The 17,424-nt window shown below is 42.0% G+C and overlaps 1 protein-coding gene across 4 annotated transcripts in view; it reads left to right on the forward strand.

Moving 5' to 3' along the window:
- The window catches only part of MAP4K3 (mitogen-activated protein kinase kinase kinase kinase 3), a 90,146-nt gene that overhangs the window by 48,079 nt on the left and 24,643 nt on the right, over positions 1–17,424 (forward strand). For 2 of the 4 annotated variants that reach the window (XM_059828415.1, XM_059828416.1), the window contains 7 exons: positions 4,162–4,220; positions 5,427–5,465; positions 5,762–5,815; positions 10,739–10,781; positions 11,644–11,806; positions 14,110–14,219; positions 16,028–16,069. In XM_059828415.1, coding sequence (XP_059684398.1) covers positions 4,162–4,220; positions 5,427–5,465; positions 5,762–5,815; positions 10,739–10,781; positions 11,644–11,806; positions 14,110–14,219; positions 16,028–16,069 — 510 coding nt within the window. The remainder of the gene's footprint in view (positions 1–4,161; positions 4,221–5,426; positions 5,466–5,761; positions 5,816–10,738; positions 10,782–11,643; positions 11,807–14,109; positions 14,220–16,027; positions 16,070–17,424) is intronic. The other 2 variants (XM_059828417.1, XM_059828418.1) reach the window with 2 other exon arrangements.

Genomic DNA, 17,424 nt, shown 5'->3' on the forward strand with positions numbered 1-17,424 from the left:
GTTACTTTAGGGATGCAGAAGAAGTAACAGCTGTTATTAAGCCGATTGTTGCATCATTTAGTAATTAATGCTAATCTGCTCTTCCCTGTGGGAATCCATAACTGCTAAGATTTTTATTTTGTTGAAAAATACTTTATGTTTGTCTTCAAAAAAAAAAAAAATCTACTTATACTGGTTGCTCTGATAAAATATAACAGCTCACTGGAGGCTTTGCAGAATACATGCAGTATTTACCGATGTTTTTGTATCAAATCTGTAGCTAGAAGGTTTATAAAATTAAACTTCTGGATATATTTGGAATAGAGGGTACAAGAAAAAAATGTGTTGCACTTTTTAAAACCTCTCTAGCTCTCAGTATTTATCTTGTCAAGAGTGCAAAAGGCGGCATTTCCCTAGCAATGGGTTACTTCACCCCACATTTGCAGTGAAAACCAGTAATAACAAGGTGACCCGCTTAGTGGACGAGGGAAGGGCTGTGGATATAGTCTACCTAGACTGTAGTAAAGCCTTTGACACCATTTCCCACAGCATTCTCCTGGAGAAACTGACTGCTCACGGCTTGGACAGGCGCACTCGTCGCTGGGTAAAAAACTGGCTGGATGGCCGGGCCCAAAGGGTTGTGGTGAATGGAGTTAAACCCAGTTGGCGGCCGGTCACGAGTGGGGTTCCCCAGGGCTGGGTACCGGGGCCGGTCTTGTTTAATCTCTTTAGCCTGCACTTGGGTCACAACAACCCCATGCAACGCTACAGGTTTGGGGACGAGTGGCTGGAAAGCTGCCCCGCAGAAAAGGACCTGGGGGTGTTGACTGACAGCCGGCTGAAGATGAGCCGGCAGTGTGCCCAGGTGGCCAAGAAGGCCAACGGCATCCTGGCCGGTATCAGAAATGGTGTGCCCAGCAGGAGCAGGGAGGTGATGGTGCCCCTGTACTCGGCGCTGGTGAGGCTGCACCTCGAATGCTGTGTTCAGTTTTGGGCCACTCACTCCAAGAAGGACATTGAGGTGCTGGAGCGTGTCCAGAGAAGGGCGACGGAGCTGGTGAGGGGTCTGGAGCACAAGTCTTATGAGGAGCGGCTGAGGGAGCTGGGGGTGTTCAGTCTGGAGAAGAGGAGGCTGAGGGGAGACCTCATAGCTCAACTACCTGAAATGGGGTTGTGGTGAGGTGGGTGTTGGTCTCTTCTCCCAAGTGACAAGTGATGGGACGAGAGGAAATGGCCTCCAGTTGCGCCAGGGGACGTTTAGATTGGATATTAGGAAAAACTTCTTCATTGAAAGGGTTGTCAGACATTGGAACGGGCTGCCCAGGGAGGTGGTGGAGTCCCCATCCCTGGAGGTATTTAAAAGACGTGTGGATGAGGTGCTTAGGGACATGGTTTAGTGGTGGACTTGGCAGTGTTAGGTTTACGGTTGGACTTGATGATCTTAAAGGTCTTTTCCAACCTAAATGATTCTATGATTCTATTATTCTAATATTTAAAGGGCTTAGAAGAATACTAACAAGCTAGTTAAGTCAAAAAATATACATATCCAATTAGAATCATAGTCGAATAAATGCTAATAGGCAGCACAAACGGAATCAAAACAAAGCTTTTGTCCTTTTAAAGCATTTAAACATAAGTAATTCTAGCAGATGTCATTTTTCATAAAGAAAATTCCATTAACGCTTGAAGTCTGGTGACAGGTGAAGGCTCCTTATGTTTTATGGGGGTTTGCTTATTTTCTCTTATTAACTTTCCTGCCGTTGCTGTACGATACGTATAGCCATACGTTGCGCAGTGTGTAAATTAAAATGGACAGACGTTTTGGCTCTGCCCAACATAAGATCTTCGTTTCCCACTTTTGATTAATGTGATCTTGCAACATGTAGACAAAACGCTTGTCACATCAAGGTGAAAATCTCAGATTTCATTGTACTGATCTGGGGTTATTTTTCTCGACAGCCTCCTAGTCTCCGTTCTGGCATCCTCTTACATAGACTCACACAACCTGTGAGTCTGGTGACATCTTATGTTTCCCGTCTTGTTATTTTCCGCTCTAGAGTCTGAATCCTCAAAATACCTGTGCTTACATGTGGAAGTTTTTGAGATTGCACAGAAGTAATATAAGTACTGACAGTAACGAAGGTTAAATCTGTGTTTCTTTGCGGTGGATTGGAGTACGTCATCTGGTGGTGGGGACCAGCAGAAAGGAATTGCCTGGATAAGGTGACAGATACTGGGAGTGATGAAGAGACTGAACTGGTGGAGGGCCTACGATGGCCTTTCTTGAGGGAAGGAGACTTGCTGAGCTTGTTTGGAGCAAGGAGCAGGAGGAGTCGAGACTGGGGCATAGGAGGAGGATGAAACTCTGAAGAAGGAAGATAAGGATAGCAGAAGGGATCAAAGATGTCCATGACTGAGGCCTGACCCCTTCTACCTGCTACCTCAACAGAGCCCGGGACACGTTCCTGGAGAGGAGCAAGCCTTCCTCCCCTCCGGCACGGCCAGTTGTGAGCCCTCCTTTCCTGTCACCTAACTTTCTAGCTCCACTGACAGACGTCTAGGGGGAAAGTCGGGTGGCTCTTGTGAGTCAGATCCATAGAAGTGGATGGGGTTTGGTGGTTTTGGGGTTTCTTTGTTTAATTCTAGAAAAAAGATGTGTAATAAACTTGGTACGAAGATTGAAAAGTCAGTTTGTCCGTGGTTCAGGAAATGGAAGCATCGGGCTTGCCTTTGCAATTTTTCTTCAACCCTCTGATCTATGAATTTTTTTTTACATCAAGTAATTATCAGTTACATACTGTTTTTTCCGCAATATCTCATGTGTCTTGGGAAAATACGGAAAGTCACTGAAGCAATCCAATGCTACTGACAGCTGTGGTAGAAACACTCATGTGGAAACTACCACTTAGCTTTACAGAGCAGAACTGAGGGTGCAGTAAACAACCTGGAACTCCTCGCTGAGCAGAAAACAATATCCACAGCTTTGTATTAAAATGATTGCTCTTCAGCCTGGAACTGAAAGCTGCAGTGGCTTCTGCTTCGTCAGCTTAGAGCGCTGGCAAATCTAGTGTCAGGCTTCTCCTCTGATTTTTAAAAATGCCCTTTTGAGAGATCAGCCCCATGAGTTGTCATTGTCTAATCCAAGCTTACTGCTCTTACAGCTTGGATATCTGGGCATTTTTGGGAAGGATGGCATGCTTTTGATACAGGCTGCAGCTGAAAGAGGCCTGTTTGACAGAAGATGTTGTGAGACCTTTAAAATGTTGCCTGGAAAGGAGCAATGCAGTGCATTTATCACTAACTTAGGTGGTCGATAACTCATTTCTCCCGGTAAATACACTTGGTATTTTAGGAGCAAATTTGTGCTCAGATTTTTCCTGTTGTGATCCACATGAAAAAAAACCTACCCTGTAATTTTAGCAGTAATCTCCTGGCAGATGCAGGTTTGATGGTGCTTCAGTATAGTCCCTGTATTCCCATTAATGCATTAAATGTGTATGCCATACGGCATCTATTGAATAATAGTGTTGGAGGCCTGTTGCCACTTCTTTTTCTAAGTAGCCCATGCTCCGTGATTGCTTCAGTGCTTGACTTTGCTCTTAATATTGTATTTTTCTTATCGATACAAAAGGTGATCTTATACATGAGAACATATATAGTTATCCTTAAAGTATGTATTGCTATAACCAGAGCGATAAAAACACTTTTACTGTCCTCTCTCCTTATGTCTTTAATGTCTCCATGTGCTAAAGGCATTTCAGGCTCCCTGCCAGAACTACTCCCCATCTGAAATGAATACTATAATGTGCCAGTGAGGCATGGCTGGCTTCTCTACAGGGTCTGGTAGATCACAAAGTTGGGGGTTTTTCTTGTGTATTCTTTTTTTTAATTCTATTATTTTTGTTGTTGTTTCGTTTCTTTTCCTATAGCCGACTTTATTTGAGCAAAGGATCTATGTGTCCAAGGAAGGGGCTAAGGTCAGAGTTTTAAAGGAATTGGAGATGCAGCAAACTGGCAGAGAGGAGATTTTTGGGTGCAGTGGGGCCTGAGAGTGGTGTTAGGGACAAGGAAAGCCAGAGGAATGAGCTCGGGTGTGGCAGAGGGGATAACAGCAGCATGACATAGGGTATGTGTCTGATGCTCACCTGTTCCTCTTAAAGATTTGTTCTCTTCTATTTCTAGGATCTACAGCTAGAATACGGTCATGGTCCTCAGTGTGGCTACTTCTTGGGTGCAAATAAGTGAGTAAGCGACATCATTTTCTGTCTTTAATTCATTCAAGACCGTTTTAATATAAAAATCACAAATGTATGTTAAAGACATTAGCTGAAATGGGTGTAGTAAAATGTCAAGCTTGTTTACATCAGTTACAATTCCAAAATCACGATTTATTTCTAAAATAATAGTAATTCTAATGATACAGAATTACAGCACTTTTCAGTATTTGAGGCTGTGTTGACCATATTGTCTTGATGGTGCTGTGAGCTGCCTTTTAAGTGCCATTCTTGGTCTGCTTGTTAACAAAATGTTCTGCCCAGTAGGTCCCACAGAGCACAATTGTACCCTATCTAGGAACTACCAGTGCTGCTCTTTGACATTGCTGTATGCCGTTCTTTGTATTGTAGGGCACTAGGAACATTCAATTATAGATGCTTTAAAAAATAAAACTTACCTGTCTCAGCAAAGTCCTTTAACTTCATGTTCATACATTTAATAATTTTGTTGTATTAATCACATGAAATAGTTTTCCATGTAATTCTTCCTCTCCACGCAATTTCTTAATTTACACTTATGCATGGCAGAATTAGGATGCCTAGCTTTGCTTTGCTAAATTAAATCATATTAAAAAAAAATGCAGAAAGCCTAAGCATGGAACATGATATTTTTACACAGTCTTTTAGTTGGGGAAAATAGGAATACTGCTATCTTCTGAAATTCTGTTGGTTTTCAGCCCTGTGTTTTGCCTGCCATCCCTCCCTGTCTGTGTTTTCAGACAAAGATACAAAAATGAGGAAGTTCAGAATGTTACAAAAAATAACTAGGGAAGCATGAATTTATTCCAATAGTAGTTTAATCCTCTTGTCAGTCTAATTTATTTTTTTTATGATTATGATTTTCTTGGATGGTGTGGATTTGCTCTAAACTGGATGAGGCTAAGACAGTCCTTGTTTTACAGTACAAGGAACAAGGACCACTGCACTTAACAGCAACACATTAATAAACGCATATGAAAGTGTTTTGTGGAAAAAAAAAAAAGAAAAAAAAAGGAAAAAATGCAACTATGTTCATTTGTATGTGGATGTTCGATGTATGTACTGAAAGCCAGCTGAAATAACATGCTTTGGATTATTTACCGATAGAATCATAGGAGCATTTGCCCTGGCTTTTGATAATCAAGTTTGTGTGCCACAATTAAACTGTGTTCTTATTCTTATTTAATGCTGAAGGAGTCTCTTAAAATCAGTTGAAGAAGAACTGCATCAGCGGTAATTCTATTCTTTTTTTTTTTTCTTCTTGTGTGTTTCAAAGTCATTTGTGTGTTGATTTCTTATGTCTGTCACAACTAGTTCTTGTTTGTCCCTGTACTTGCTGAGAGGATATGGGAGAGGCTTAGTTGTCTGGATTGCAGCTGTGCTTTAAAGAATAGTAATAATGATAAAAAGCTAAAAGACAGTAAAATTCTGTAAAAGAGGTAGTAGCCCTTGAGCTCAGAGTTTTTCACAGTAGCCAAAGTAATTTTAATACAGCTCACTCAGCCATAGTACCTTGTTCATTTTCTTAGGGGACATGTGGCACATTTAGAAGATGATGATGATGCAGACGATGATGCTAAACAGTAAGTCCTTTCTTCTTCTAAAAATAAATAAATATATATAAAAGCTGATTCTTGAATAGATGAAAATTTTTTAAAAAAGTTGAATCATATTCTGTCCCTAATAGCTCAGGTTTCTTTTTCTTCTATAGCACTTTTAAAGACAGGCATTTAATGTTGTTCCTAGATTACATCACCAGAAGTTTTCTTACTCTGTTGATAAACTTGTGATAAATTAGGGGGGGGGGAAAGTCTTGTTCCTCACTTGATACAGTTGTCCTTTTATCTTCTATTATTGAACAAAATCTTGGCGTAGTTCCATTGAGCCAGTAATTCATCTGACCCCGGTCTTGGTGTCTTCTTTAGAACTGATGACTGTATATTAAAATAAAGCTCATTAAAAATACATAAAATATATACATAACTGTCTTCTCTAGATGGTTGAGTTTGTTCTGTCCACATTCTCAGCTAGGAGGATGCTTGAATGGGTGCTTGATTTTGGAATAGAGCTGGCTTCCTTACCACGGAGAGGGAGCAAGGTTATGTGACTGCAAAGGCACTATCAATAGGCATGTGTTAAATTAATTATGCTCATGTTAAATTCCACTGGTATAAGTATTCTTGGGCTCTTTTTTATTGACAGATTAGAGCTGAAACAATTTAAAATGCACAGCCAGTATGTGGAAATTTACATTCCTAAATAAATCTGATGTAAAGACCAAAAAGAAAGATGCCATTGAGACAGAATTCTTGTTTACTTTCTGTTAACGAATAATTTTGAAAGCTGTTGCTTCATACCAGAAACCTGTAAAACACGCATTATCTATTGCTGGCATCTCTCTCTTACAGAGAACCAAATCTTTTTTTTTTTTCTTCTTTGAGTTATTTTATTGCTGTTCTTTTATAACAAAGTCAGTGGCTTTTATCACTGTACTGAGGATGAGGGACAGCCCCCTTCAAGAAGGTTAAAGCTGCTGATAATGTCTGATGTCAGCTAGGTGACAAGTACATTAAACTTGCATTGTTTAATGATCAACTTCTCAAAACAGAAGTATGCTTGCTGTTTGACACAAGTGGCATTTATAGAAGAATGATTTTTAGTCAGTTTTTAGCAGGCTTTATTGCCTTGCTAAGTCCTTACGAAATTCTTCATATTTCATTATGAAGCGGTTGTTTAAAGGCATGATTGATTGCGCAGTTCATCAATAATATGAAGTTCCTCTGTCTTGTCTTTGAGAGGAAGAGGTTGATAATGCTGCTCGTTGATTTGCTCCCCTGCATTTGGACCAAGCTGAGAACCCACTTTGCTCATAGCTGGATAGACCTTGGTAATGATAACTCAGGCTTCCTGCACTGTAGGATATAATGGTCCCCTATAGCTCCATACTGCCAGCTCCACTCTGATGGCCTTCAGTGAAGATGCTCTGGATATCTGCGCTGCTGCAAGCCAGCTCAGCTTGGTTCCTCCATCCGTACTAATCTTTGGATGTTTTTTGTGTACAGCTCTGTGTCTGTTCATTTTTGCTTAATGTTTCGGTTTGGTTCCTCCCCGTCCCCCCGCCCCTCTTGCTCTGTTTGCAGCCAGTATCATCAACTTCAGTAATGTTCCAGGCCTTGGAATCTCTTGATCCCTGTTGTCTTGAAGTGCTTGCACTGATTTCTTTGTCCAGTGCTTTGACATCCTTGTTCCTTGCACGAGCTCCATCAGAACTTTCAAACAGCATTGGCTTTAGCTGCTTTTGTTGCTGTCCTGTTCCTGTGGATTTTCTTTTTCAGGTTAAGCAAGAACGAACCTGATAGCTTCTGGAGAGGTTCTAATTCGTCTGACCCTAAGGACAGTCACCAATGGTCCTCCAAAAAAGTCCTGGTGTTTTTCGCTTCCTGCATTTTATCCTAGGTACTCTTGCCCTAAAGAGAGGGCCTGACAATTTCCTGTAAGCACAGGGGTAAAACTTGAACGCCTCAACCCTGGATCAGACAAATTCTGCATTGGTGCCTTTCCTCTTGGTATCTGCTTGAGCCCAAAGCTCTGCTGCAATACGTTGTTTCATCAGCTCGGTCTTGGATATCTTTCTGTGGAGCCCACTGAAGATTCAAGGCTTTTGTTTGATTTATATTCTGTGAGATGGAGCTGCAATTGAAGAGCACATGTGACATCGGTCACTTCTCCCCGCAGGTCCAGAACAAAAACAATGAAGCAGCTGTATGCCTTGCAGTCCAAACTGATGCCACTGCATGACTCTGAAGCTGGGTGATTCATAGCAGCAGAGAATCCACACACTTCAGGGAACAATATAAAATTATCTCTCTTCATTTAATAATTTTGATTGTTTTGATATTTGTTTTTCTCTCACGTGTCGCAAAACTGATGATGCTTGAAATTCCTGGTTATGGAAGCTGGGAAAGCAGAAATTACTCGGGCGCTGCCCTGTGTGATCAGCGGTGAGAAACTGCACATAAACCTTGCTGTTGAAACCAGGGCACACGGTCCTTTGTACAAACATCTGTCACATTTATGCCAGATCATTGCCTTTTTTGGTTTATATGTTTGGCAGCCCAATAACACTCTGATGGCTGTCTATGAGATGCAGGGAAGAACGTGAAAGAAAATACAAATGGAGCTTGGACACACGTGACTGAGGACTTAAGCTTGGTCCCATGTTATGAAGAGAAGATAACTTCCACTACCATAGCAGCTGAAGTGCACGACACAGGATAACCCATTCTCAGAAATCCCCTTTCAGCTTCTCTGAAATAAAAGCAACTGATAAGATGCCAGGAGAGAAACTCCTGAAGAGAATGAAGCAAAGAAGACAAGTTGTTGAGCTATAAACAAGCAAACAGATGTCTTACTACTCAGATATTTTCCCAAAACTTGGAGAAAATACTAGGGTATTGGAACGTAATTTAAAAGTAAGGAAAAATATTGTGTAAGAATGTCAAGTTTTCACAGCTGTATTCCTAATTTATTTAATGGAAATAATTTTCTGTTCCAAAAGATTAGGAAACAGGACAGTGTAAAAGTTGTTAAAAACACACAATTCAGGAATTTAGGATTTTTTTTTAGAATGCAGCATATTCTTTAAAACACCAAACCAGCAGAGGAGGAATGGTCCTGATACTTCCGCTTTCATGTTTCCTGCTGATACCTTGTACTGTTGAGCCAAGCTGTTGAATTGTTCTTTTCTTTAAAAGTTGTCTTTCCCAAGATTTCTGTGGAAAAAAAGAAACTTGTGGAAGAAAAAAAAAAAAAAACCAAAACAACCCAGACAGCAAGCTAGCTGTCCATTGCAGATAAATTTTGCTTTCTTGTGTGAGGCTGTTCTGAAGAATTCAGTGGTAAATTTTTCAGGGAATGGTATTCATCAGTTTTCTTGTAACTTCCCTTTGCCCTCTATACCTACAGATGGCCCTTTAGAAAAGCTCACGGATACCCTAAATCTTTCTTCTCTCAACAGAGTAAATATCAGACCTACTCTGCATCTCCCTGCTTTTTTTTTTTTGCACAAGTATGTGCATCTTCAACAAATCACTTCGTGTCACTTTGTACTCTCTAGGGAGGATCTGTGATACTTGAGTTTTTGGATAGTGTCTGTGGTATGTACAGCAATAACAAAATATTTGAAAGTATTCAAATGTCATCTTCCTGGACTTGTGCAAAGCATTTGACGCTGTCCCGCACGACATCCTTGTCTCTAAATTGGAGAGACATGGATTTGATGGATGGACCACTCGGTGGATAAGGCATTGGCTGGATGGTCACACTCAAAAGCATTGCGGTCAACAGCTCAATGTCCAAGTAGAGACCAGTGACGAGTGGCGTTCCTCAGGGGTCGATATTGGGACCAGCACTGTTTAACATCTTTGTGAGCGATATGGACAGTGGGATTGAGTGCACCCTCAGCAAGTTTGCCAGCGACACCAAGCTGCGTGGTGCGATCGACACGCTGGAGGGATGGGATGCCATCCAGAGGGACCTTGTCATGCTCGAGAGGTGGGCCGGTGCGAACCTCATGAAGTTCAACAAGGCCAAGTGCAAGGTCCTGCATGTGGGTCGGGGCAATCCCAAGCACAAATACAGGCTGGGAGGAGAATGGTTTGAGAGCAGCCCTGAGGAGAAGGACTTGGGGGTGTTGGCTGATGAGAAGCTCAACATGACCTGGCAACGTGCGCTCGCAGCCCAGAAAGCCAACCATATCCTGGGCTGCATCCAAAGAAGTGTGACCAGCAGGTTGAGGGAGGTGATTCTCCCCCTCTACTCCGCTCTGGTGAGACCCCACCTGCAGTACTGGGTCCAGCTCTGGGGCCCCCAACGTAAGAAAGACACGGACCTGCTCGAGCGGGTCCAGAGGAGAGCCACGAAGATGATCAGAGGGCTGGAGCACCTCCCCTATGAGGACAGGCTGAGAGAGTTGGGGTTGTTCAGCCTGGAGAAGAGAAGGCTCTGGGGAGACCTTCTGGCAGCCTTCCAGTACCTGAAGGGGCCTACAGGAAAGCTGGAGAGGGACTTTTTACAAGGGCATGTAGTGATAGGACAAGGGGTAATGGCTATAAACTGAAAGAGGGTAGGTTTACATGAGATAAAAGGAAGAAAATTCTTCACCATGAGGGTGGTGAGGCACTGGAACGTGCTGCCCAGAGAAGTAGTGGATGCCCCAACCCTGGAAGTGTTCAAGGCCAGGTTGGACGGGGCTTTGACCAACCTGGTCTGGTGGAAGGTGTCCCTGCCTGTGGCAGGGGGGTTGGAACTAGATGATCTTTAAGGTCCCTCATAACCCAAACCATTCTTTGATTCTGATTCATGATGCAGTTACTTGTATACAGTAGTGCTGTTGGCAAGTTAATGGTGATTATTTGTATGGCATTTATAAAATCCTGTATCCACTGCAGTATGAGATTCAAAGAGCTACACTGGATAACAATCTGTTTTGTTTCTTTTCTCTGTAGTGCTACTATGAAACCTAAAGTGCCACCTCCTTTACCACCAAAGGTAAGTGAGGGGGATTTTGTTGCCCAAAATAAAATGGCACTTTAAATAAATAAACAAATGCAGAAAGTGCTGTTTCTGACTAATTGCATGTCTGATACTTTGGAAGGAATAAATGGGGTAGTTAAAAAATTTAGTGCCATGAGTAATTTTTAATAAAGAGCTGCCAAATAAAGCATCTGCTGCTAACTTTTGGTGTCTGAATGGTGGTCTTCAGAGGCATGCCTGGATTAGGTTTTGCATGCTGCCACTTGAAGAGTAAGTGAATCTTTTCGTACTGAAATTATCTTAATATAAGCAAAAATTAAAAGAAAAAAACTTTTTTATTTGTTTTGTCTGGCTGTCACTTCCCCAGGCAAAAACTGCAGGTTTGATTACTTACCCTCCTGCACTAACTGTTTTTGCATAACTGAGAAGGATTTTACAAGCAGCATTAGTGCAGGCAGTGCCTAAACAACGGTGCCCTTTGTGGTTACATCCCCTACTTGGGATTCTTTACACAAAGTTCTGGCCATATCATTGAATGTTCCCTAGTTTCTACTTGAATGTCTGATTTGGTTATCTGTGGTCTTAAACAGTGACATTTCCACATGCCCAATAATTGTTTAATGCATGACTTGGATATAATGATTTTGAATTCGTCCTTTGTCGATAACAAGGTTTTCCTTGCTACTATGCATTTCCTTGTAGTTGTTTTTTTGGAAGAAATTTGCATGGCAGAACATGTTGCTTTATCAATTTACTTGTGAAAATTCCAGGATCCAAATACTGCATGTGGGTTTGTTTTTTTTCTCATTGAGAAGTAGCATGGATGCTTTGAATCTTTTTTTTCATTATGTTTTTATTATTACTATGTCTTTTTCAGCCTAAATCCATCTTTATCCCCCAAGAAACTCATTCTTCTGAAAGTGATAATCAAGGGACAATCAAGAGATGCCCAACATCAGAGTCTCCAGCAAAATCTGCGTCTCAGGTTCCACCCAGACCGCCACCTCCTCGGTTACCTCCACAGAAATCTAATGCTTTAGGTAATGAGAGTGACACCAAGTAGTATACAAATATGTCTTTAAATAGTCTAATGTGATTTTGTTCTACATCCTCACCTATGCACATATTGAAACATACCGTGGTAATTTTTCTGTGGTGGGCAAGCAACAGAAAGTGCAGGAAAGACAAAATGCATGAAGAAAGCATGCTTAAACTCTTAAGAGGGTCAAATGTACCTTCTAGTAAAGTCACTGACACAATTCCTGCTGGTGCCATTGGTGACACAATTCCTTTTCTAAGCAACAGGCTTATAATGTAGTGTATCAGGATTGTGACAGGGAATAAAAAAGTTTTCCTCTATGTTGGTTTGAGATTCTGGCCCTGTGTGTCAACTGTTGTTGTCATTTGACATGTCAAGAATAGAGCTTTGCTTTCAAAGTTTGCTTTTATATGTCATTAACTGGGTTGGGTAGTATAGCAGGTAATTGTGTTTGTTTACTGTTGGCTCAGGCTGTTCTTTTTGTGTGTTTGTTAAAGTCTGATGCTTAGAGAGTTGTCCTGGACTGGCTTGTTCTAAGCAAGCTTAATGTCTGACTCTTAATTGATACCTTAGGGCTAGCTCTTCCTTGCTACTTACTTAGTACCACAGTTGATGTGTTAGATTGGACTGTAACATTTAAGCATCCAGTGCTAAGAAATGCCTCAAGGCTATTTATAAAGAATCGATAATTGGAGCCTTAGCTATAGCCAAGTTTTTCTTTAGATATGTTAAATACATTTTTCATCATAATTGTGACAGCCCACAATAGATTTGTTATATTAATTAGAAAAAACATGGACTGAGATTGAATGTGGCTCTATAGATGGTTATATGTGCAATGTAGGAACATGTATGCTTTAGAAATCATAGAATCGTTTAGAAAAAAAAGAAATTTTTCTTAATATCCAGTCTAAACGTCCCCTGGTGCAACTGGAGGCCATTTCCTCTTGTCCTGTCACTTGTCACTTGGGAGAAGAGACCAACACCCACCTCACCACAACCCCCTTTCAGGTGGTTGTGGAGAGCGATGAGGTCTCCCCTCAGCCTCCTCTTCTCCAGACTGAACACCCCCAGCTCCCTCAGCCGCTCCTCATCAGACTTGTGCTCCAGACCCCTCACCAGCTCCGTCGCCCTTCTCTGGACACGCTCCAGCACCTCAATGTCCTTCTTGGAGTGAGGGGCCCAAAACTGAACACAGCATTCGAGGTGCGGCCTCACCAGCGCCGAGTACAGGGGCACCATCACCTCCCTGCTCCTGCTGCCCACACCATTTCTGATACAGGCCAGGATGCCGTTGGCCTTCTTGGCCACCTGGGCACACTGCTGGCTCATCTTCAGACGGCTGTCAGTCAACACCCCCAGGTCCTTTTCTGTGGGGGAGCTTTCCAGCCACTCGTCCCCAAGCCTGTAGCGTTGCCTGGGGTTGTTGTGACCCAAGTGCAGGCTAAAGAGATTAAACAAGACCGGCCCCGGTACCCAGCCCTGGGGAACCCCACTCGTGACCGGCCGCCAACTGGGTTTAACTCCATTCACCACAACCCTTTGGGCCCGGCCATCCAGCCAGTTTTTTACCCAGCGACGAGTGCGCCTGTCCAAGCCGTGAGCAGTCAGTTTCTCCAGGAGAATGCTGTGGGAAATGGTGTCAAAGGCTTTACTACAGTCTAGGTAGACTATATCCACAGCCCTTCCCTCGTCCACTAAGCGGGTCACCTTGTCACAGAAGGAGATCAGGTTAGTCAGGCAGGACCTGCCTTTCCTAAACCCATGCTGACTGGGCCTGATCGCCTGGTTGTCCCATACGTGCCCTGTGAGCGCCCTCAACATGATCTGCTCCATAACCTTCCCTGGCACCGAGATCAGGCTGACAGGCCTGTAGTTCCCCAGATCCTCCTTCCGGCCATTCTTGAAGATGGGCATCACATTTGCTAACCTCCCGTCTGCCGGGACCTCCCCGGTTAGCCAGGACTGCTGGTGGATGATGGAAAGTGGCTTGGTGAGCACTTCTGCCAGCTCCCTCAATACCCTTGGGTGGATCCCATCTGGTCCCGTAGACTTGTGGGTGTCCCAGTGGTGTAGCAGGTCACAAACCATTTCCCCTTGGATTGTGGGAGCTTCATTCTGTTCCCTGTCCCTGTCTTCCAGCTCTGGAGGCTGGGTACCCGGAGAAGAACTGGTCTTAATAAATTAGGGTATTGGAACGTGTTCTGACAAGTGGAAATTTTGGCCCTTCAAAATTGTTTTTAGGCTAGACTACTCTTTGAGTTGAAGGTAGAAGAACGCTTTTTAAAATATGAATCTTTCTAGGTAATGGAGTCACTTCTGTACAATTAAATGGTGAAAGAGAGGGATCACCACATCAACAGAATGAAGCTAGAGACACTAATTTTTCAAGGAGAGAAAAGAAGGAAATACTGGTAGGTATTTAAGCTTCTAGGTGTTATTTTAAAGTTGTCTCAACTGTTTTCCATGCGCAACAAGGAGCGGGCACGCTCTTTAGTATAGATATGATGCTGGATGGCATCTTGTTTACTTTGAATCAAAGCACAGTTTTGCTAGATCGTCTAGTTGTGATACAGTCGTAAGCTGAAGTTTGAGTCGGTATTTAATTTTCATTAGAAACTAACATAATCATGGATATACAAGATTTACTTGCTTGTATTCACATCCTTGAGAGACGTGTAATGAGAGTGAGATCCTTCGAGAGATGTAATGTGTTTTACTGAGCAATGACTATTTAAGCAAATGGGGAAATTAAGGAATGTGCTGCCACCTGATGGCTTGCTGGAGGATTTGGCTGGCCCTGGGAAAGCAGCTGAATCCCGGCTGTTCCCAGGTGAGTCCTTCTTCTATTCCAGATGTAGGCATCCAGGTTTTTTGGTGTTCAGGGGAAAAAAGATGGAGAAACGTAGATTGAGGCTCCAGATATCCAAGCTGTTTGCCTGCTGGCCTCTGGAGCTCCAGGTTTTAGGGTATAGCAGCTTGGGTTTAGTGTCAGACTTGAGCTACATATATACTCATGTGAAGTTGCACTTGTGGAGAGAATGCAGTTTTACACCACGTGTAATCTGATCCAGCTGTGAGCTGAGGAAAGGGAATATTCCTGCATCCCTTTCTCCTCTTCCAAGTGAGCTTTTCCATCAAAGCAACAAATGGCTTTCAGAGTGGTCACTCTATTATTACGATGCAAAAGCAAAAGTGGGAATGTGAGATAGGAGAGAGTAGGACATCTGTAGTTAGATTAAATGTAACATGAAACTGCACTCTTGGGGACTTTTACTATGGATGAGGTTGGAAATGTCGCTCTTTTGAGAGAAGTGAAGAGGAAATAGAGCAGAAACATTGTATGTGTTTTTGTTTTGTTTTAAGGAAGTGCTAGTAATACTGGCAGTACTTTGGAAAGTATGATTTCCTGAACTGCTTTGAACTTGGCATTTGAAATTGTGTGTTCGAAATTTCCTGTGTTACCTGTAAAATACATTTCTTTGGAAGCATGTTTTAACTAGGAAAAATTGATAGTGATACAGGAAAGTGGGTCTAGTACTGATTGATAGAGTTTAATGCTGCTTGTAATATTGAACAATTCAGCAATTGCTGTGATATTATTTAAACTTTATATTGCTGGATATGGCATTCTTTCAGGCGTCATCGTAACGTGAAAATGTTGCGCAGTAGACTATGCAGACATTCAATGAGGAGATATCAGAGAATCATAGTAGAGGTTTTAAGCAAAGAAAATGACGCTGGTAGTTTGTGGTGTGCGGTCGCTAGAGACACGTGGTTAGCAAACTCAGACACAATTATGGAAGTGTTGGTTGGAAGGGAGGTCTCTAGCCTAACCTCATGCTTAAAAATGAGACTGTAGCCAAAGCTCAGCCACGGCTTTCAGATCTAGTACCTGTGGCACTGGACACAGCGGAGTGTCCCAGTAGGTGCCTAGTGCCCTCTATTTAGCATAGTGTAGAAATATACAACACAACTCTATTTATTGTCTTAAAAAATCTGCGGGAAGGGTTTTGTATCTATTTCTTATGTAGATATAACTCTCAGCTTTTTATTTTCTCCTAATGTAATTATGCCTAATTATTTATCAAGCGCTTTTTAACAGCATTCTAAAAAATTTTTTTTCTATTTTGCTTGTGCTGTAGTGTGAGGAGAGAATATACATGTTCCTGCATATGTGCTCATGGGAATGTAAACATACTTTTTAACTTTTATTTTCTAGAAACCAATTAGTAATGGCCTTCCTCCCACACCTAAAGTACACGTGAGTATTACTCAGTCATACAAATGCATGCTGGAAGCACGACACGTTTTCTTACTGAAGCTGAGAGAGTACATTTCTTGAATGTTTGTAGTATTTTTTTTAAAAATTATAAAAGCCAGTATCTCTTAGAAATGTTAAGCCACATGTACGATATTTCAGAAATCACCCTTGATTTTGTGCTCTAGAAGGAAATTTTGGCAGATTTTTTGTTTGCTTCCCTCATTAAAAAGTGAATGAGAGTTCTGTGACTAATGTCACAGAAGTACTTTCAACGTACTGAAGGTACTTACTGAGCTGAGGAGCTGATGCCTCTCAGGAACTGCAAATAGCTCAAAGTTTATACTGTGCAGCTCTAGGTATCAAAACTTCTGAAGACAGGATTTATTGATGCCTTAGGGCTGGAAATAACTGCTACAGACATCTATGTGCACCTTCATAACATAAAGCAAACTAGAATTTCATTGTAGTACCTGTGCGGACTTGTCACTGTGCTTTTAGCCAGCACTGTGTTCAGAAGAGCCAGTCTTTCCTCCTTGACCATTTGTTTCTGCCCTCACCGCGCTCTCCCTTGCATGCTGGAGCATGCATTCACGTAGCTGCGGTATGCACCAAATGGGGGAGTCATCTGATTTTAAACTAACCTTTTTGCTACATTACTCCTAAGTCAGATCACTTTCTCATCTTTAGATAAGAAAATAAAATTGCTACAAGGATGTATAAGTGCAAATGATAAAATTTTTTGCTTCCTACCCATTTTAGAGAAGCAGGACAGATTAAGGTAGATGTCATTACAGTTCTAAGGAACAGAAGCATCTCTTGCATAAATGCACGGGATTGTTGGAGAGCTCAGAATTCTTGGTATGTTTAGCATCATTTATTGAGGTCAATCCTGTTTTAATAAACTAAATATTAAACTAAATGCATGGCCTAGGAGTGCGTACTTTAAACTAGTGGATCACAGAAATTTGGAAGCACTCCTAGCATTGAAAAGAACCGGATCATCATGGAGAGGGGGAAATAAGACAGATTCAGTGACTGGAATGAGAAAAAGGGTAGAAAATATAATAGCTCAAACTGAAGTCATACGTGTTGAACTTCTGCCACAAACTTCAGGGACAGGCCATTAGAGAATGACTGTGAGTTGTTAATATAATGAAGTTGTAAAAAGAGACTGACTAAAATAGGAATACTCCCGAAGCTGGTCAAATGAGTCTCTGGGTATTGGCCTGCCCTCTGCATGTTCGCGCGTCTTTGTAGTGCACCAATTCTCTGGTTCTGATGGTCCTCAGGTTAGAAACTCTTTCCCCTCTCTTCTCACCACACCACACCTTTTATGTATAACAAACAGAAAGTTT

The sequence above is a fragment of the Gavia stellata genome, chromosome 23 (assembly GCF_030936135.1).
Source record: "Gavia stellata isolate bGavSte3 chromosome 23, bGavSte3.hap2, whole genome shotgun sequence".
Taxonomy (NCBI): Eukaryota; Metazoa; Chordata; class Aves; order Gaviiformes; family Gaviidae; genus Gavia; species Gavia stellata.